Here is a 22,170-nt window from a genome sequence, read left to right on the forward strand (position 1 = left end):
GTACTAGAATGGTGGATACCTGTCATTATGCATTTGTTCAAGTGCACAGAATGAGCAGCACCAAAAATGAACCCTGATATAAATGATGGACTGTGAGTGATAATGATGTGTCCGTGTAGGTCCACCCATTGGACCAAATGTGCCACTCCTGGGGTGGGGTGGGGGGCATGAGTTGTGGGGGGGTGAATAGGAGGTATATAAAAACTTTCTGTACGTTATACTCAACTTTGCTGCGAACCTAAGCTCGCTCTCAAAAATAAAGTCTATTTTGGGGGGTGCCTGGGTGGCTCAGTCAGTTAAGCATCTGCCTACAGCTCAGGTTATGATTCCAGGGTCCTGGATTGAGCCCTGAGTCCGGCTCCCTGCTCATTGGGGAGTCTGCTTCTCCCTCTGCCACTCCCTTGCTCATTCTTTCTCTCTCTCTAATAAATAAAATCTTTAAAAAATAAAAAAGTATGTTTTGAAAAAGGTAGTTTTACCTTTCATTTAAAAAACAAAATGAACGAAGACCACACAATCCTTGCAGAATGGTTGTTAACAAAAATCAAATACCAAGTGGCTGGGAAGCATTGTCCCAAATGCCTTTAAAGGCATATTCTCACAATGTTAATCCTTCATGTACACTTGGCTTTAGGTTGAAAGAACACATCAAATTTTATATAATCATACAGGCATGTGAGTCATATACAATTGCGTTCTTGCACATAATTATAAAGCTATCAGTTTACTCTGTGCAAACATATATGCTAAGCTAATTTATCATCTTCAAACGCCACCTCTGCTCCTGTGGGTTTTTAGACTGCCCGAGTGTTATTATCTCCAGTTTTCCTAAACTCCTCTTCAGTCTCAATTCCCATCCTATTTTTCTGTAAATCCAAATCTTCTCCTAAAACTTCTCCCTATTTCTGGAAGAGATCTTCTCCCAACAACCCCATGAAAACCACCAGCAATGATATACTGATTTAGTTTATGAAGTATGAGAACAGTTAATGGGTCCTCTGTATTTTTATTTGTCTTGTCTTTCCCTCAGTTTTTTTTTTTTAATGTCTCAGCCCAGGCACCTTTTTCAAAGACTGGCTTATAAATTAATTGACACTGTTCAAAAATCCTGAGTATAAAAATTTCTAGAGCAGAATTTTCAACCTAAGGTCCTTTGTGGAAATCATGAAAATCTGTTTTGAAAAGAGGTGGTTTTCTCTTTTGCAAATATAAAAACATACTACTAAATATGCTTTTTCTAACCCCTAAATGGCCCCCCCAGGTTACAATACTGTCCCCTCAGAGATTGACACCATCAGCCTCCTGGATGAAGAGTAAGTGTTGCAGGGTGATGTGGCTGATGCCAAGGGCACACACACCAGGAAAAGTTTCCCTCCCTCCACCTCACTCTATTCCCTCCAACAACTAGGGCGCTGGAGATCCCGAAGGCAGGCCTGGGGAGCCACCTCCAACATTCTTCCCATCCTGGTGCCCACTTCTTGATGACAGAAGAGTCATAGGGACACCCTTTGCACAAAGATGAGCTGCTTAATTGTTTTTTTATTAATACATCGGAAGTATAAAAGTTGCCTAGGCACAAACAAGTTACAGAATAATGCATACAAACACACTATAGACTACATGTGACAATTCTGTTCAGCTTCTATTGTGATGATTTTCTATCAGTAACCAAAATTATAAACTCCAGCATTTTTTCATTATCTACTCCTGCATGACTGTAATTCCTGAGGTAAATTTAGCGTCCACTGCCAACATCCTTGGATGTAAACCAAGTCCTCTGAGAATAATTCCGATATTTATATTCCCACGTACGATACAATGGAATTCATAATTGTTATCAGATACTACAGATTTGATTTGAAAAATGGAAATGAGCCCTTGTGGTACTTCTGCATCTATATCTGTAATTCTAGCTCATCAATAGGGCCTCTCAAAATCCTCTGACTTATAAAGTATGGCTTAAGGGAATTTCTTTAGTAATTTTCTGCATTCAGATAAAAATTCTTAGTTCATCTGCAAGGACTGAACACTGACCAACACCAAATATGAACTCAAAAGTTTCAAAAGACAGCACAGAATCAATATCCCGAAGAGAATGCCAATTTTGCCACCTAGAGCCCTTCTCACTTGCCCTGTGAAAACATTCAGCTAAATGTTGTCGGTATATGGGCAGCTGTGCAGTTTTGTCTGAAAAGACTTTATGACTTCTGCCAATCAGGCGCTATTAAATATCACAGCTGTCAGTGACATAAGTCTGTAGATTCCATGTTATAAAAATATCTCAGTAAATATCAAAATAGCATCTTAGAGATAGCACAGGAAGAGTTCTTACCATTTTTCTATCCCAAGAATACAAAACTCACATGCAATGAGTGCAGATAAGTAGGGACTGGCTCTTTCAGAGCTCACCTTGTGATTGCACAACTGAAGGCCACATGGAGGTTCAACAATGCCATCTTTTAAAAGGTGTTTTCTGGTATGTCTCCTAAAGCCTGTCTCTTCATGCTTATTCCACATTCTTTATATAATAAAATAAACTCTTTGTTTTACTTACAGCAAAATTAAAAGAATTATTTCCCCCTCTACCTTTTAATTAAATCTTCCAGTAGAAGCCAAAATGGTCTAAGGAAAGAAAAAGCACATTGTTACCTAGTTTAAAAGTTCAAATATAGGGGCGCCTGGGTGGCACAGCGGTTAAGCGTCTACCTTCGGCTCAGGGCGTGATTCTGGTGTTATGGGATCGAGCCCCACATCAGGCTGCTCCGCTATGAGCCTGCTTCTTCCTCTCCCACTCCCCCCGCTTGTGTTCCCTCTCTTGCTGGCTGTCTCTATCTCTGTCGAATAAATAAATAAAATCTTAAAAAAAAAAAAAAAGTTCAAATATAGACAGTAATTCAGATATTTAAACCAAATTATAAATAGCTATCTGAAAAATTGCTAATCATAAACAAAAAACCAAACTTCATAGGAATTCGTTTTTTTTCTGGCTTTAATGTTCTTTTAAATGTTTTTTTAAAACACAAATGGATTTTTCTACAAATCCACATAATTCCATCCTGAAGGAAATTTAATTAATGTAACCTTATTAAAGAGCAGAGCATATGACTATAAAGACCTGAATTTTTTTTTTTTTTTAAATATACGGGGTACTAAAAATTCCTTCCAGTTCTCACAAATTTAAAAACCTTTAAAATACTTTCTAAAAACAATGTATTTTCTTTCGAGTCAAATCCGGTAAGCTAGATGACAGAGTTAGCTTTTATTCACAAATGTAGTAAAACAGGAGGGGCTAAATGTTTTGCAGAAACTCAAATTTCTACAAAGGACAAGTATTAGTGATGTATGTTGGTAATGTTGGGAGAATAAATATGTCACTTAATACACACAATTTTAAGAAAAAAAGATGCCCCGAATGGAAATGTCATCTCTTCACTGCTTGAGAAACAAGAGGATCTTCTATGTTAGTACTACTCCCCTTCTCCGTTCTTAGGTGGTCATCTGAAATGAACAGAAACCAAAGTCAATACTTACCCCAAGTCAAAGTAGGGAGTGTACAGACATGTCTACATGTATTTTTGGATGTTACGTACTACATATCGTTATGAGTTCTTTAGGTGGCTTAGGACAATGAAATAAACTCACCATTTAAAAAACATTATGGAAGAAATCAGAAAAATTTAGTACTAGAAACTCACTGTCAAGTGTTTTTAGGGGAATAGAGAGCACCGTGGAGCAAACCCACGTGTAAGGAGCAGTTACAAACTTCTCTTACATGGTATGTAAAGAATGGAATCTGAGAAAAAGGACAGGGTGTTCATTAGCATTTTGAGGGATGCCAAAGTTCAAAAATACCACCTTCAAATAGAAACACTACATCAAAAACTACTGATGTACTGTCTGGTGATGAACATAACATAAAAAAAAAAAAAAGAAAAAAAAAAAAAAAGAAATGCCTCTTAGCAGCACCCTCTTGTGGCAAGAAAAAAACCAGCAGAGTTTACATTTTCCTACCCACAACAGAAAATATTCAAGAAATTGTAGAAAATGTTCTTTTACCGAAGACACAACAATAAAGCTCCATGAGAGTTCAGAAGAACCTAGAGCCCCTGTGCCCACACCCTGTGCTCTGGCGATAGAAGGGGTCCTAGTCACTTCTGCTGAATTTTTGTCATGGGGAGAAAGGGGTAGAGGGTAGAAGTGCCCTGTATGAAAAGAACCTGAAGAGATTTAATAGCCAAATGCAACAAAAATGCAAGGCAAAGACTAAATTCTGAGAAATTGTGAGAAACTGAAAACATTCCCTAGACAGTTTTATGCTGGAAAAACCCATTTTTATGATTTTGACGACAGTTTGAGAAAAAGAATACAAATATAGACAGTTGTTAGAAACACGTAATTTTAGCACCAAAAACACATCCTGGATGTTCTAATTCTAAAGACAACCTGATTCTACACGCAGGCCTTCTAGAGCCCGTCAGGTGATCATCCTCATAAAGACTGGAGACTGTAAGTCTGGACCACGGATCACCATCTCCCTCATTTTTAGGCAGCTTTGCTGGACAGAACAAAATTAACAATATCCTGAGGCCACAGACAGTTTAGGTTTTCTAGAAAAGCATTACTAAGAAGTACGTGATTCATGCACTTCACAGATGTGCAGTAAAGTTGCACCGCTGATGGTCTTCTGTTATAACATATCTGGTCTTTTACTTACAGCAAGAACCTACAGTGGCTCCACTAGCTCGAGCGCCGACATCAGCAGCCCTAACGAACTGGTTACCATCCCAGAGGCAAGTGTGTCGACACAATAAACCCTGTTCATTTTGCCAGCTCTTTGGGAGCCGTGATAAAAGGGCTTTCGTGTTGACTTGCTTCAGACTTACGTTCACACAAAAGACAACTTCATGTTAGTGTGTCACATCTCAGTTCGATGAGCTTCTGTAGAGATTAGGTACTGTAATCTGGATAGTAATATTTTAATATTTTCATAGCCTTTCCACGTTGTCAAGAAAACATGTTTTCACAAACAGTAGGCTAGAGTTGAGAAAGTAGACGCTGAAGTAAATGCTGAAGTGTGTTACTGGGACAAAATGCCATTTGTGGCTGCTAATTCTTCACGAATCATCGCACAAAGAGCTCACCATTATCAAGAAAATTTTTGATGGTCAAGAAAAATAATTTGCAAAATCCCTGTTCTTCTATTAGTTCAGCCATCCTCACCGAGCCTGCCACGGAGCTTCCACAGAACACACACCCAAAGCTCTACTGACTTGAACTGGATTCTCTGACGTCTCTGAAGGTCCCAAAGCAACTAATGCACTCTCTCCTCTCTCCCTCCCTCCCTCTTTCTCTCTCTTCCCCACCCCCACATGCACCCACTCTCCAGCCCTCCCACCTCTGTGGTGTAAAGCTACCACTAGCTATTCTGTGACCCACGTCTCGAAAGAACAGAGCTGGGTTAAGAAATACTCTGTTATTTGTAACCTTTTTATTAGTCATCAGCCATGAATGAGATTGATTTGTAAAAAGCTTACAAGCCATGCAAAGACATGGATGGAGCTAGAGTGTATCATGCCAAATGAAATAAGTCAGAGAACGACAAATACAAATGACGTCACTCTTATGTGGAATTTAAGGAACAAAACAAATGAACAAAGCAAGAAAAAAGACAAACCAAAAAGACACTCTTAACTCTATAGAGAACACACTGATGGTTACCAGGCCACAGAGATTAAGGCGATGAGCACTGGGGTGTTGTATGGAAGTGAATTACTATATTGTACGCTTGAAAATAAACAAATAAAAATAAAAAGCTTTCAAGCCAGAAAAGTGATTTCTCAAGAGGTCATTTTTCCTTATGGGACTGAAAGTACCCATGTCACGGGTTTGCTGTGTTAGCAAGTGTTCACATGTACAATACCCCTTGGTGGCAATTAAATAGAGAAACTGGTATTATCATATATTCTTGGTACGGAAAGCCTTTTAGAGGGGAATTAGACAATATCTACTACGTTTTTAATATGCATATGCTTTGAACCAGCAACTGTACTTCTAGGCATCTAGAGAAATACTTGTATGGACAAATAATTCTACATTACGATATGGTAAAAGCAAAAACTTAAAAACATAAAAGTCCATCAGTAAGGGTTGATTAGCAATACTAGCAATAGTACACAAAGTTAAGAATGAGGTCGAAGTAGTTCTACACATACTGACAAGGGAAAACAAAGCAAATCTCAGGAGAACACATTGTACATATAAATCTACATGCGCAGAAATGAGTCCAGAAGGAGACCTCCCCCTCCCAAGCTGCTAACAGGGACCTTCTACGGAAGGGAGGGAGACTGGGGAGTTAGGGAGAGACAAGAGGGAAGAGAGTCAAGGGAACTTTATGTTGTATTATTTGAATGTTTAGAGATTTACTCGTCTACTTGTGGGGTTGTTTGGTTTTTTTTTTTGCTTTTTAAGTACTTGTCAAATAGTCAGCACTAATGACAGTTCTTTACAAAGCCCTGGAAAGGGAACTAGGAAAACTTCTTTACATTCTTTAAGTGGAAAAGTATACAGGAATGGCACTCAGAGGCACTCATTCTGCTAAAAATGATCAGCTGCAGACTTTAGAGGAATCACTTAACCTCTCAGTCCTGGTTTTCTCAACTGTAAAGTAAGGAGGTAGGGGTGATTTCTTTTGCGATGGTCCATCAGCTCAGCATTCTAAGATACATAGATGAGTAACTCGTAGTGAAATCAGAAATCACCCGCAAAAGAGGTCACCTTGCTTCACAAATACTTCATTTTCAGATCTTAGGAGACACAGCAAATATTTAATGGGATCAACACTGCTCACAGCAGTTTATGAAAACTATGAAAGGCAATTTGTATTTTAGATGTTTCCTAGAAGTTTATTTCAACATTCAAGATTTAGATTTGTTCTGCTAATCTGCTGCCTGAGCCCCACCTCTGACTGTCCTTCTTAGAAAGAGATCAGCTCTACCAAGGTTGGAAAGAAGGAGCTATAAACCATTCAGTTTAGATTATCAAACTGAGATCCTCTTGCTGATGTGATCACAACAACTGAAAGCTCACTTCAAGAGTGAACATTCTGAAAGAAATAGAGACTATTCTTCTAGGAATTTGTTATCTGTAGGTAACTACAGTCTTCCACCAACAGTATCCTAAAAATGCAAAGGATATAGACACCCGTGACTTCTCTAGCTTTATTCGGCAATCTTGCCTTTCTTCAATCTTGGAGGGGGAAAAAAAGTGACGATTTGATAAAAATCTATGTGAAAATCAGGTTTTTCCATACTTCAGCATAGAAACAATATCTAAGAATTTTGTCCAATCATTTCCCCACCCCCTCAAGATTCTCTTTCCAAAAACCGTTTTGTTTTTTGGAGGATAAGTAACACAGACTCAAACTATATTAGATTAAAGTAGAATTAAACAATGACTCAAAAGCTCAGGAAAAAATTCCTGAGAGGAAAAAAAAATTTTTTTTAAGATTTTATTTATTTATTTGAGAGCGAGAGAGAGAGCAAGCGAGAGCACAAGCAGATTGGCAGGCAAAGGGAGAGGGAGAAGCAGGCTCCCCGCTGACCAGAGAGCTCCACATGGGGCTCAACCCCAGAACCCCTGGGATCCTGAGCCGAAGGCAGACGCTTAACCGACTGAGCCACCCAGGAACCCCGAGAGAAAAATATTTAAGAAAAAAAAAAATGCTTGGTGCACCTGGCTGGCTCAGTCAGTGGAGCATGTGACTCTTGATCTCGGGGTTTTGAGTCTGAGCCCCATATTGGGTATGGAGATTACTTAAAAAAAAAAAAAAAAAAAAAGGAAAAAACCTTGCTGACAGCTAAATGATGAATCCCAGGAAATTCATACCCCTTTCCTTTCTTCTGCTAGGTTGTCCGCCAAGATTTGGGTTTGGAGGCTGAAGTGAAGACCCTCTCAGAAATGAATTTTGGAGGTCATCCTTAGTTCCATGCAAGAAATGAGCTAAAATTCCATATAAAAGAGGTCTGCAGCAGGAAGAAAACCAAAATCAATTAAAATTGCAGATATAGGAAAAGCTTAACTCTCTTCTTTAAGGTAGCCTCTACCACCAAAACGGCCAGGTAATTCTCCAGACTTAAAAGAGACAAGAGGCACAGCTACTATCCAAATCACAAACTATTCATGCTTTTTTAAATTTAAGAGTACCATTTAACTCGAAAGACAATTAAAAAACCCATGTTAACAACTTAAACATCAACTAAACTGAAATACAATGTCAATCCATCAAGCCACAGGAATTCTGCCTTTCAACTTTCAAGTCCAGCTTGTGATTTCTCATTGCCTAGCCCTGTCTGATATACAAGAGGTATTCAGTAAACACTTACTGGGTGAATAAATCCTTGCCTAAAGTATGTCCCGAAAGCCAGACTGCCTGGGTTCAAATTCTGACTTCCCCATATGACCTCAACAAGATTCTTAATGTCCCCAGCCTGATACATGTTTCTTCCTCTATAAATGACGAAGAGTGTAGCCCTTACCTCCTAGGGTTGCTGAGGACTAAATGAGTTAATAAATACCAAGCGTTTAGAACTGTGCCTGGCACATATTAAATAGTATATAAATGTTAGCTATTCAGGAATTGAGTAAGAACTAACATTTTATAAGCTATTTTTAGGGAGGGAGGGCAGGTTAAAAAAAAAGCTATTTTTACAGTTTACAAAACACTCTAACCTCACTCCATTTTATCCTCGCCTTGTGGATGTCCTAATCATCATCCCAGTTTATAAATGAGACCACCACAGCTCAGGGAAGAGTTGCTGGAGATTCCTCAGTAAGTAAACAAACTTTCTACTTGAACTTCAAGTCCCATATTCTTTTCATGACAATATTCTGCCTGGTGATTTCTATTAGTACCCCAGCACAAAAGGAAGCTACTTGCTGACAAATGAAGAGAGGTACAACAGAAATGGTTTCATTTCCAATCTCATCATTGAAGATACAATTTCACTGATTTTTTCAAGCTATCTATTTAATAGTTGATGAGATAGTTTAAAGTATGACAATCCTTTCCTTTCAAAAAGTGGAGCCCAACTGCCCTCCCCTGGAGTGTGGGCTCAAGTCACTTCTATGAACCAAATAAGGTATTCAGTGACAGCGCTGTGCAACTTCCAAGACTAGGTCATAAAGCACTGTGTACGGTGGCTGCCTCTGTGCCTTCTCTTTGGGCCACTCTCTCTGTGGGAAGTCAGATGCCATGTCATGGGGACACTCGAGCTGTCCCAGGGAAAGGTATCCATGGGAGGAATGGGGGACTCGTGCAAGCAGCCACGTGAGCAAGCCACACAGAAGGGGATCCTGCAGCCCCAGCCGGGCCTTCAGATGAGGACCTCCCAGGCTACTTCGTAACTGGAATCTCCTGAGAAATGCAGAGCACCAGAACCACCCCGAGATTCCTGACCAACCACAGATAATAAATGATTGTTGTTTCAAGCCACCCAATTCTGGGGCACTCGGTTATGCAGCAATAACTAACTGCTTGCATGCCAACCTCTTCAGCCCGTGAGGAAAGCAGGAAAGTAAGTTTCTATATGTAAGATGCCTCAACTCTTAGGAAAGAAATATCTTATATTGGAACTCTTATATCCAATAATGTAAGATCCATCCTTTTGTTTAATTTTAAATTCATGGTTCCCAAAGAGCTAACTGGTTCAAGATTTTTAAGTTTGAACAATTTTGTTCTTAAATAACATCAATGAAGTTTTAAGATTTAAAATTTTTAAGATTCAGATACTTTTAAATATTATTAGAAAATATATAGCTTGCATATTTAACCCACAAATTTATGGATATTAAGATTTTTTAAAATAAAAGTTAAAAAAAAGAGAATTTTTTTTGAAGTCCAGGCTTATCATATCTTATTTGCAATGATGAAACACGAAAACTCTGAAAACTAGTTTTCTTCACAAATTTGGCACAAACTCAAAGGCTATTCTGACTTTATCCTACTTTGTGTAAAAATTCTTACGTTTTCCTGAAAAACATCTATGTATTTACAGAGAGCTACTTTGTGTTCACACCAGCACATATATCTAGTATTTGCTTTACTTTCTATATCACTTTTCCCCCCAGCTTTACTGAGGTATAATTGAGAAATAAAGTTGTAAGGTATTTAAAGTGTACAACATGATGATTTGCTACACACACACACACACACACACACACACCGCGAAGGAATTCCCCTCATTGAGTTAAGTAACGTATCTATCACCTCACCCATTTACTTTTGTGTGTGTTACTTTCATGGGTGAGAAAACATTTAGATTCTACTCTCTTAGCAAATTTCAACTATTCAATCTGTATTACTTTTTAAAATCTGAAAACTTTACAATGGAGAGGTTTTGTTTTTTTGTTTTTATGGAAGTGGAGCCCGACGTGGGCCTTGAACTCAAGACCTGAGCTGAGATTAAGAGTCAGAAGCTTAACCAACTAACCTGCCCAGACAGCGCTACAATGAAAATGTTTTAAACAAAGCAGTAACTGCCTTTCAGAAAGCCATCTGTTGGCAGCATGAAGGTAAATTGGGAAAGAAAGTGACTCGAGACAGAGGAAGCAGACAGATGGCTTCTGAACAGTGCAGGGCAGTGGGAAGGACTAGGGAACCCGCAGAGTGACTGACTGGTAGAGAGAGGGTAAGGAGTCACAAATGTGCATGGACTCTGAGGTTAAGACCCAAATGGCTATATGAAGAACCTACAAGGGGGGTTTAAGAAGGTGAAAAGAACACATTTAATTTTTGGACACACTGAGTTTGTGATGCCAGCAGAAATGTGGGTCCGTAATTTAGGGGATCTGTCAGATTTAAAGCACGGAGGCATCATTAAAGACTCAGGCATACTTAGAAAAGTGGGCACGGGGACAGGAAGAAAAGTTTTATTAAGGACAAAACTTGGAGTGCTCATGATTTAAACGAACCCTAAAGGAGTCAATGAAGAAACTAAGAACACTATTAGCGACAGAAAAACTTAAGACAGTAAAGGTTCATAAAAGACAAATGACAAAACGTGTTTTAAGGGAGAATAGTCACTATTACAAAATGTGACAGAAACTGAAGTAAAACTGAGCTTCTCAAATTACAAATACAGATACACACCCACTCTTGGTGCCAGGGACTTGGGACAAAGTACAGGATAAAGGTGGCATACGATCCTGGAACATTAATTGTACAAAGATTTGTGAGAGAGTTCAATTTAAATGGTATGTCATTTATAACAGTTTTATAGTAAAACAAACAATTATACCATGAAGCAGAAAGAAAAAAATTCAAGAAATTTTTAGAAAGGGAAAACTTAAGACTTCAAAGAAATTTTAGGGCGGGGGGCTGCTTTGAGCCTCCTAGGTACAATTTTTTTTTTTTTTTTTTTGCGCCATTCAGGGAACCTCTGGAAAAAGTTTAAGCAGCTCTGAGGTAGGAATAGAACTAAGAAACTAATAGAAAGTGGTCAGCCTTCTTTTCAAGAGCATAGTTTCAATATAAATGGTGAAGGAAGAATTTAATATGCAGAGAAGGCAAAAGAGGGGAGAATAACAAAATGAAAGCAGACAGTTGGTTTTCACTAAGTTCAGTGGTAAAAAGGAGTTGACCGGTTTTTCTGGAGATCTGAGTGTATTCCTAAGCAGAAGTGAAGGATACAATCAGGAGGAAGAGTTCATCATGAGGAAGAAAACAAATGACAGAGCAAAGCCTCAGAAGAAAAAAAGGAATGCATCCAGAAGCCCAGAAGAGTGACCCTTAGTGAGACAGATGCTCAGGCCTCTGAAACCATGCGATTTTTAGCTCCAGAGAGCAGTGGCCTTGCCCCGTTTATTGCTACACACCTCGGATTTAGTGCAGTGTTAGACACATACTCGAACCAAATAAACACCTGCTCAATTAAAATGAAATAAAACCACTACTATGTGATTATGAGTCCAATACAATATCTAAAAACTTACTAAGTTTTTATTTTTAAAAACTTTATTTAAAAAAAACTTCTTACATTGTATTATCCTTTGATTCTTCAAATGCATTTAGTTCACGGATGAGAAACTGTCTGTCCAATGGAACTAGAGGTTGACCAGATTCTAGAGGAAAAATCATGAGTCTTTATTCATCTAAAAAGCACATATGATTTCAACCATTTACCAGTTATACAGATTTTTCAGATTTTGGAAGAGTGATGATGGCACAACCAAGGCAGATCCAACTGTATGGGATTTTACGATTTTCAAAATATCATTCTGTTATATGTATAACTTAATAGAGTTTAACACAAATTAATTTTTTAAATCCCCCAATTTTTGGTTGGGACCATGTTTCTGCATACTGGACTTCAGAAGTCTTTTTTGGAAGAAGCTTACAAATTAAACACAGGACAGTAACAATATTTGGTGGTAATTATTCTAAAAGTAAAATTAACCCAAATATGAAGTGCTAGCAAGGATACAAGGCAACTGGATACTCTCATATTTTGCTTCACTAGTAGGAGAGCAAAATGGTCAACCACTTTGGAAAACAGTTGAGCCGTTTCTTATAAAGGTAAGCATGTACTTACCACACAACCTGCAATCCCACTCTCGGCACTTTACCCAAGAGAAATGAAAGCTTACCTTCACATAAAAACTCGTGTGAATGTTTATAGCAGACTGATAATTGCCAAAAACTACACACAACTGGCGATCAACTAATAGATAAATCGGCACAGCCATACAAAGGAATGCTATTCAGGGGGAAAAAACCAGCACAGCTGAATCTGAAATGCATTATGCTAAGTGAAAGGAAGCAGACTCAAAAGGCTACATTCTGAATGGGCTCATTTATATGACAGTCTGGAAAAGGCAAATGATAGGTACAGAAAAAAACAGATCAGTGGTTGCTAGGGGTTGGGGTAGGTGAAGAAGTTGACTACAACAGGGCACAAAGAATGTTTTGAGGTGATAAAAATATTCTCTAAGTGATTGTAATTGAGGTGGTAGTTACACAACTGTATACTTTTGATAAAATTCATAGAACTGTATACTAAAAAAAAAAAAAAAAAGGTGTATTGTTAATTATACCTCAGTTTTTTAAAAAAGCCAAGACACTTAACATGAAACTTGACTACTGTGACTACATTTCATTCTAGGGAAGCCCAGGTTCAAGACCTAATTCATTATATTTTCATAATTTTCTTCTTTTCTGAGTGTTAACAGTATTACATCGCCATCTATAACAAACTGAGGAAAGTGGAGGCTGATACTGAAGATCCTTAAATCACTAAAAATCACCAGTCTTTATTCAGTTAAGGTATGTGCTTAACGTTAAATAAAAGATCCAGAATATTAATAAAAAATCTATTAAATGGAAAAGTTCCAACATCACAAAGAATTCATTCTCTTTTCCAAAATCTACTTCATGGTCTCTTTTTTTTTGGATGAGGCATGACACAGTCTTAAAGCACAGATTAAACCTTTAACAAAGCAATCCTTCCAATCCCATTTCTCCCTCCAGCCCAAAGGAAAGTCTATCTTGATTAATGTGCATTCCTTTCAGTTATTTACTTTTCTTCAGAAATAAAATATAAGAGATAAATGTCCCTTTAACTGCTCACCTCCTCCCCCCAACACCATTTCTCTCCTTCCTATCATTACAGTGAGTTTGGAGTTTACCTTCCCAATCCTTTTTAAGTAGGTTCCAGGCCAAGCACAGAGCCCAAAGCAGGGCTCAAACCAATGGCCCTGAGATCAAGAGTCGGACGCTTAACTGACTGAGCATCTGAAACTGTGTGTATTTTTAAAGCATATACATAGAAAAAAGCTGGCAGCAAACAAGATAAAATGTAAACAACTTTTTATTCTCAGTATCAGGAAATACAGATGATTTTTCAAAGCACGCACTTAGTTTAAGTGTTTAGGTATCATTCTCCTCTACAATACAATAAGCCCCATGACAGCGTATTCAAAGCTATGGAAAGAGCTGAGGAGATTTTTATGCCCCAGTCACTCGGATGACACTGTGTGATAATGGAATGAGATTTTCAGCCTAAACATTTTCTGAGAAGTGAGGGAAGGGAAAAAACAGATTTTGTTTCAGGCAAGTAATAATAACCTCTTACCTGATATAAGGACAGATGCTGTGTACTTGTATTTGTTGAATTCCAGATACTCCCGAATTAGTTCATTAATTAGAAGGTTTTCATGAGACAATGGTGGTCGGGGTTCACTTTCATCATCTAGGGCACTGAAAACTTCAGCTCGGATCCTTGCTTTTAAAAGCCCTAATACTCCCCTTTTCTCCAACGTGTCCTTTAAAACTGTTAAACATAAAACATGAATGCTTCAATTGCAGAATAAATTTGGTTATTCTTAGGCATACTTTGAAGAAAAATGTTTAAAAGGTAAATGGCCTAATAGCCATTGTTTTGATCTAAACAATGTGCTGAATGGACGTTATCCGATTAGCATCATGTTTGTAATAAAAAATAAAGTTCTCAAGTTGCAATGATTTGCTATTTTAATATATTTAAGCAAATTCAAGTTTCTCTTTCTAGCATCCTCACTGTGGGAAGCTATAGTCTGGCATGCATCTTCAGTGAGGGAGGAAAAAACAGCACAGAATCAGCAGAATTATACTTGGCTTACTGGGGCCTGAAATTTACCCTGGCTCCTATATTTTCAAGAGCGTTTATCACTGCAGACAGGTTCCGTGTCACTAAAAACCTCTGGTCTAGAAAGATAATTACAGATAACAAGTACATCTCATAAAAGGAAGGAATTTGTTGTCTTCTGATAAAAACCTCTGATACCCAGAACCCTTGGGGAATGGCCCATTCTGAACAAAAAAGTGTTTCTTTGGGTTTTGTTTGTTTTTTAAAGACACCTATGAGTAACTTCCTAAAAAAACTAGTAGGATTTTGAAATTGTAAGCCTAGATAGAAATCTAACACGTGGCTCTATCACTGCCATCTTAAAGAATCAGGGATATATATGCTGAATGTAATCTAACTTCTTCTTGATGAGCAAGGGTCATATTGTAATATTAGTTGTGATTATGAGATTTAACTATAAATACTAGTATGGACACTGATGGGGATACAGCTGAATTGGCATCATTCCTTGCAGTGGTCTGGAACCTTTTTTTTTCACGTTGTCCCTAATGGCTAAATAAGAAATCCAGACAATCAACACATCTCACCCACAGTGCCTAGAACATAGTAAGAGCTCAATAAATACTACCTGGGAGCATTATAATACAGTACTATATACTATTGGTACATAAATTAATACTGTATTGTGCCCTGCCAAAGGCACCAAGTAAGCACACCAAAATAAAAAAAAAATTCATAAATGGAGCCCAAGGAGCTTATCCATGTAGGCATAAACATAAAATCCCTTTATTTTTTTTTTATTTTTTTTTTAAAGATTTTATTTATTTATTTGACAGAGATAGAGACAGCCAGCGAGAGAGGGAACACAAGCAAGGGGAGTGGGAGAGGAAGAAGCAGGCTCCTAGCGGAGGAGCCTGATGTGGGGCTTGATCCCATAACGCCGGGATCACGCCCTGAGCCGAAGGCAGACGCCTAACCGCTATGCCACCCAGGCGCCCCAACATAAAATCCCTTTAAGATACAACAACAAAAACCTGGGTCATCTGATTACAGTGACATAAAGTAGACTAAATTTTAACCTTTCTTGCCCCTTGTTCTTAAATCATCCCCTCAACCTTTTTGGCAGGTATGCAAGTATAGTTATCACCCAATCAGACTTTGTAATAGGCCCATAAAAGGAAGGTCCAGCCTTTTCATATTCTTGGGATCATAACCAAACCCCAGTTTCCTAACTCCATCTTTGGAAATTAGATGGAAGAGATTTTTTTCACTGGCCAGGATCCTGTCCCTATTACTTTGAATTTACACACAGCACAGCCTCAAACTCAGCAGAGAAATGAGAAAGAAGCTGGAGTTAGGAAGCCTATCCTGTCTCATCACCAGCTCATGCCTCAGCTGCCCTCTCCAACATAATGAGTTCTACCTCTCAGAGGGAGAACCAAGTGAGGTGGAAAAATGTGAAAATGTTGTAATAAGGTAAAAGCCCAGGGGCACCTGGACGGCTCAGTGGGCTAAGGACTGACTCCTGATTTTGGCTCAGGTCATGATCTCAAGGTGTTAAGATCAGCCCTGCACTGGGCTCCAGAGTGGGCATGGAGCCTACTCAAGATTCTTTTTCTCCCTCTGCCCCTCCGCCCCTCCCCACCTCCCGCGAAGTGGCGGGGAGGTAAAAGCCCATACAATGTAAGATCATTGACCGGAAATATATTCTCACCGAGTTTCTCTGAACACAAAGCATATTCAGAACTGGGGAATGCAGAAAAAACAAAGGGATACATGTAGGGAGGGATACAACTGCGTAGGACATTCCTAATCCCGTGTTACATTTTCTTTTTCAGTTCCATACCATTTTGCCCTTCCTTTAATTATGCTTAAAACTCTGTACCGTAACAAATTCTTCAGACAGAAGTTCTTAACCTGGCCTAATATCCCAAAGTATCTTTAAATCCTCTGAAGCTGATGCAGTATTACAGGTGTTATGTATTTCGTGCAGGGAGGGTGCTCAGATTCACCTCAAAATCTGTTCTTGTGGATAAAGGCAGGCCTTTTTTATGACTATTCACCAGCCCAGTGCCCCAAATACACATTTGTATCAATGCTTACTGAATCCTATCCTCAAAGAAATTCAACCCCTCTCTGCCAGATCTTTAAAAATTACTGATTTAGAGCCCAAGGTCCCTGAACACTGGAACCGGTTTTATTAATCAGGTAGCAGTATCACCCGGTGATTAAAACCTGGAATTCAAGTGCAGCATATCCAAGTTCTCACGCACAGCTTCCTTCTAGCTAAGTTACCTTGGGCGAGCTATTTCACCTCTCTGCACCTCAATTTCCAAGTCTATGAAATGGGCCTAAGGTTGTCACATAGACTAATAGGTGACCCAGGAGCTGGGCAGTGTCTGACATTTAAGGCTCAGTCACCTATAATTACTATTATTTGCCTGGTCATCTGCGTTAAAACCAACGGTGCAAAAACGTTACCCATTTAATGACTCGCACCTTTGTGGAACTTCGTTGAAAAATACAGAATGGCCAGGCAACCTTCTACCTCCAGGTTTTCCCGATGGAGATCGGGACCTACGCCACAGGTTGTTACAAGGATTCCGTGAGACAAGTCAGCAAAAGGTTTAGGAGTTGCATCTAACCCCAATAATGGATGTGGGTACTGTATCATCAGTCCTAAATGAAAGCTGCGGCCCAAAGCCTCGGCTCGAGCGGGGTCCGACAAACGCGCCAGAGGCCCAACGTACAGGACTATAGACCTCTCAGGAACCTGTGGGTCCTATAGCTCCTCCGCCAGCTCAAAGCTGGTTTCCAAACTGCCCCTGTGCGACCGTTTCCCTCACCCAGGGCCCCGGCGCAGCGGACGCCACACCAGCAGGACGCTCTGCGGGCCCTGACGCCGCAGAATGACCCCCGAAAAGGCGGCCTCTGTGTTCCGCGCGCCCTGCTTTCGTTCCATCCTTCTCACAGGCGGAAGGCCAGACGCCTTTCACCCGACACACTTCCCACTCGCACTCACCAGCCTTCAGTTCGGCGACTGTCGCCATTTTTCAACCGCCTTCAGGGGCCCGCCTCGGCCGTGCGCACGCGCAGCTCCGCCCCGCTATGCGGTGTGGTCTACAGCCAATAGGCGCGCTGCTCTCGCGGCGCTCCTTCCCGCCCCTTTCAGTTTTCTCTCTCCTGGGTTGGGGTGGTAACTGTGCCCAGGGATCTTACCAATCAGCGAGCTCTCTAGGTGCTGAGGGAAGTGGGAGCAGGAGCCGGGACTGAGACAGGTTAGAGCCCTCACCTGTGGGTGCTGTCGGCTCTTGAGTGCTTCACTTTAGTTTATTAATCCTTCCATGATCTGCCCACTGCTCATCTCTGCAGCCTCGGGGACTGTCAGTGGTTACCATGTATTAAGCCTGTGGTTCTCAAACTTGAGCGTGCCTCACAATCACCTGGAAGACTTGTTAAAACAGGGGCGCCTGGGTGGCTCAGTCGTTAAGCGTCTGTCTTCGGCTCAGGGCGTGATCCCGGAGTTCTGGGATTGAGCCCCACATCAGGCTCCTCAATTGGAAGCCTGCTTCTTCCTCTTCCACTCCCCCTGCTTGTGTTCCGTCTCTCGCTGGCTGTCTCTATCTCTGTCAAATAAATAAAATCTTAAAAAAAAAAAAAAAAAAAAAAGGACATGTTAAAACAGATCGTAGGGCCCCACCATTGGGGTTTCTGATTTAGTCAATCCAGGTTGAGATCCGAGAACTGCATTGCTAACAAGTTCTGCGGTGATGCTGGTGCTGCTGGTCTGGGGATCACACCTTGAGAACCACTGCATTAAAGCCTTACTACGGGCCTGACACTGTGCTAAATGCTTTACACGCGTTGGCTCATTGATTTCTCTATTATGACTCCCATTTTACAGAGGAGGAAACTGAGTCTTTGATGACTAATGAGGTTTAACCAAGATGATCAGCAAATGGTGGAGTTGAGATTTGAATCCAGGCAGGCCTCTTGCTCTTCAAAGTCTGTTCTCTTCCACTGGCACTTAATAATGGGTAGCACACCTGAGGAGTTCAAAAGCTACTTGTGAATAATTGAACAAATAAACTCTACTGTCCCAAAGAAATGAAGAAGAAGGAACATGGGAATAATCTACCCAAACTGAGTGTGAGGTTCTGGGCTTGCATTTAGGAATCCAGTTCTGTGATTCCTTCCTTTGCCAAGAAGACCAACACCTGTGACCTAGAATCCTAGAACAGTGCCCTTTAAACTACTAGTAGGTCAACACATAGTAGGTTTTGAAATCTATTTATCAGTAGCTCCCAATGAACATATTTTCAATGAAATGGGATGGAACAAACAGAAAACAAATAAGTATTGGGGTAGGTTTTTTTGAAACTTTTGTTTTGGGTATGAATGTGTATCCTGATTCTTGGTGTATTTCTTAAAGCGGGTAGCAGTGAAAAAAAAGTTTGAAAGCCATTGTAACCTAGAGGAGTCCATTCCCATTCCAAAGTAGATTAATTTTGATTAATCTGTGGGACACAGATCTATTCTGTAAACTTAGAAAGGCCCTATTCTGTCCCATTTCCCTATTCTGTAAAACCCACAGAGCCTGAATTCCTGGCCAACATCTGAAAAGATTTATGAGGATTAACCAAATTCCATAGGTAGAATGTTTGAGCTCCTCAGAGAAAAGCACTCCTGGATATATTGATGAGAAACTCAGAGAGAGAGGCCAATAATAATGTGATTGATTGATTGGTAGCTGTAATCATACAATAACATCCTTTGCCACTCTGTATAGGACAGGCACAGCTCTAATGCTTTACTTCAAGTTCTCACCAGCAACTCACACAGCAATCACCTAAAACACTATGTTGGTGAGGATGTGGGGAAACAGGCATTATCATTCCTAGCTGGTATGTGTGTACATTGGCCCCACCTTCTCGGAAGGCTATTTGACATTATCTAATCAACCTTTCACACCCTCCAACCTACCAATTCCAGTTCTAAGAATATATCTTACAGATACGCTCACATCTAATCACCGAGGATATGTACAGAAGAATATTCACTGTAACACTGTTTATAGTAGACAAAATCTATATGTGCCCATCAGAATGGCCAGAATCAAAAGTAGTGACAATGACAATACCAGAGGCTAGTGAGTATACATTCATTGCTGGTAGGAAAACAAAGTGGTAGAGTCACTTTGGAAATCAGTTTGGCTAGCGCTGATTAAGCCAAACATATACTCACCATGCAACTCAGTAATCCCACTCCTAGGTGTTTACCCAGGAGAAATAAAAACTTATCTCTACACAAATCTAGTATGAAATAGTAGCAGATTTAATCGTAATTGTCCCACCTGGAAATCACCTAACTTTCCAACTGGTGAATGTATATAAATGAGCTATGGTGTATATCTATACCATGGGATAATAAAGGGTCAATAATAAAAAGGAGCTGGCCACTGATACATAAAACAACGTGGATGAATCTCAGACGCATCGCGCTTGGTGAAAGAAACAAGACTCAAAAAGCTACATCATGGGGGCGCCTGGGTGGCTCAGTCGTTAAGCGTCTGCCTTTCGCTCAGGGCGTGATCCCAGGGTCCTGTCTGCCTTCGGCTCAGGGCGTGATCCCAGGGTCCTGGGATGGAGCCCCACGTCGGGCTCCCTGCTCTGCTGAGAACCTGCTTCTTCCTCTCCCACTCCCCCTGCTTGTGTTCCCTCTCTCACTGGCTGTCTCTCTCTCTGTCAAATAAATAAATAAAATCTTTAAAAAAATCTACATCATGTAGGATTCCACTTACATAATATTCTGGAAAAGGCAAAGACCCTTTGGAAAAGGTATGGAAAGCTCATCAGAGATTGCCAGGGGCTGAGATAATGAAGGGCACTGTCCATAAGGATGCACTAGGATGATTTTTGGAGTCATGGAACTATTCTATGTCTTGGTTGTGATTACTTGATTGTATGCACTGATCAAAATTCATAGAGCTGTCCACTTGGAAGAATGAACTTTATTGCATGGATACCTCAATCAACTTGACTGTTTCAAAGTTACTGGAAATACCAATATCATCAGTAGGGAAACTGGTTAAGTAAATTAAGGTACAGTCATAAATGAAACAGTCATTTTAAAGAAGAAAGAGTTGTAAACATATACATATGTAATCATCAGCAATATGCACAGATAGAAATTTTTAAAATCACAGTCCAGTAGACAGTGTGCGGTATGTCACCAATGGTTTAGAGAAAGGAAAAATACTAAGCATTTGATTGCCTACATTGGAATACCTCTGGAAAGATATACAAAAAAGTAAAGCAAAAATTGCCCCTGAGAAGGAGGACTGGAATGCTAGACAGTAATGGTCATAGAGAGATGTATGTCTTAATCCATAGACTAAATCTGATTTAAATTTTGATTCAATTATGTGCACGCATTACTGTGCATAACCTGGTATGTGCAGGGGCAACCTCTTTGTGCCTCCTCTTGACTGCATGAAGTACCTTAACATGCTCAATTCTGGGAAATGTAAGGGATTTAATACCTCCTTTGACCAAGGAGAGAGAGTGGATAATCCATGTCTCAGGTGGACACTTCTTCTTTGCTTATTTATTTATAGCACAAGCAGGGGGAGGGGCAGAAGAAGAAGGAGAATCGCAAGCAGATTCTGTGCTGAGTGTGGAGCCGACACAGGACTGGATCTCACCACCCTGAAATCATGACCTGAGCCGAAATCAAGCGGGACACTTAACCAACTGAGCCACCCAGGCGCCCCTTGGGTGGACATTTTTGAGACATATTCTAGGTAGTTCCTTATGGGATCTCTATTGGGACTGAGCCCAGGGCAGTGAACATCTCAATAACCCACCACTGCATAGGCGTCTCCCTCTTCAGTATCCCCATTCACAGTTTCCCAGAATTCTTCCCAAAATAAACTATATGCAAATCAGCCCTTGACTCAGATTCTGCTTTTTTGGGTTAAACCAAGCAAGGGCAATGACCTTCATATATCTATGTGAAGTCAACGCAGAGTCCCTGCATGATGCCTCATTACTGCCGTCAGTTTTCTGACACAAGCTCATGGCGATGGATCATTTCAAGTGGAATAAATGGCCGCTTATGAGCTTCATGGAATCTGAATCCTGAGGTCTTATGATGACAGGATGAGAATTTTATCATTGTGTCTCACTTTTTATTTCATCGTTAGTTGATATTGTAAACCGATGCGGATGTATGGAACTGGTGTGTACGGAGAACGTTCTGAGCAAGGCAGGGAAAGACACCTGAAATGTCTCCTTCAACCACAGAACCTTGTTTTGATGTCTTAATAATACAGGTTCAGGTGTTGGCACATGGGACCGCCACCTGTTTCTGGAAATGAAGTCTTACCAGAATGCAACCCTGCCTGTCTTCTATGTGTGGACCGTGCTTGTTTCCATGCTATTAGAGCTGAGTAGTTCCTACAGAGACTACATGGCCACAAGCTTAAAATATTGAATCTGGCTCTTCAAGAAAAAGTTTGCTGACTCTTGACTCCTTGTTCTATCATTTTTCC

The 22,170-nt window shown here is 40.1% G+C and overlaps 1 protein-coding gene and 1 long non-coding RNA gene across 6 annotated transcripts in view; both read right to left on the reverse strand.

Annotated features, from left to right (window-relative positions):
- Window positions 1–1,507: 1,507 nt before the first annotated feature.
- CEP20 (centrosomal protein 20) lies at window positions 1,508–17,724 on the reverse strand. Of its 5 annotated transcripts, none has more exons than XM_026520258.4 (5): window positions 17,641–17,724; window positions 14,127–14,324; window positions 12,033–12,117; window positions 7,885–8,021; window positions 1,508–3,498 (listed from the first exon to the last, which is right to left on the reverse strand). In XM_026520258.4, the coding sequence occupies exons 1-5, from the start codon at window positions 17,666–17,668 to the stop codon at window positions 3,422–3,424; spliced, it is 525 nt and encodes a 174-aa protein (XP_026376043.1). In that variant the 5' UTR covers window positions 17,669–17,724; the 3' UTR covers window positions 1,508–3,421. The 5 variants fall into 5 exon arrangements, with proteins under 5 accessions (XP_026376043.1, XP_026376046.1, XP_057171434.1 ...); XM_026520259.4 differs by having other exon boundaries at window positions 3,411–3,498; window positions 7,845–8,021; XM_026520260.4 differs by lacking the exon at window positions 1,508–3,498 and adding an exon at window positions 4,885–7,245.
- A 97-nt stretch (window positions 17,725–17,821) lies between these two features.
- Window positions 17,822–22,170, reverse strand: part of LOC123002185 (uncharacterized) — a 34,897-nt gene continuing 30,548 nt past the window's right edge. Inside the window, exon 3 of the long non-coding RNA XR_008960481.1 lies at window positions 17,822–18,262. This is a non-coding gene — a long non-coding RNA (uncharacterized LOC123002185). The remainder of the gene's footprint in view (window positions 18,263–22,170) is intronic.

The sequence above is a fragment of the Ursus arctos genome, unplaced genomic scaffold (genome assembly GCF_023065955.2).
Source record: "Ursus arctos isolate Adak ecotype North America unplaced genomic scaffold, UrsArc2.0 scaffold_2, whole genome shotgun sequence".
Taxonomy (NCBI): domain Eukaryota; kingdom Metazoa; phylum Chordata; class Mammalia; order Carnivora; family Ursidae; genus Ursus; species Ursus arctos.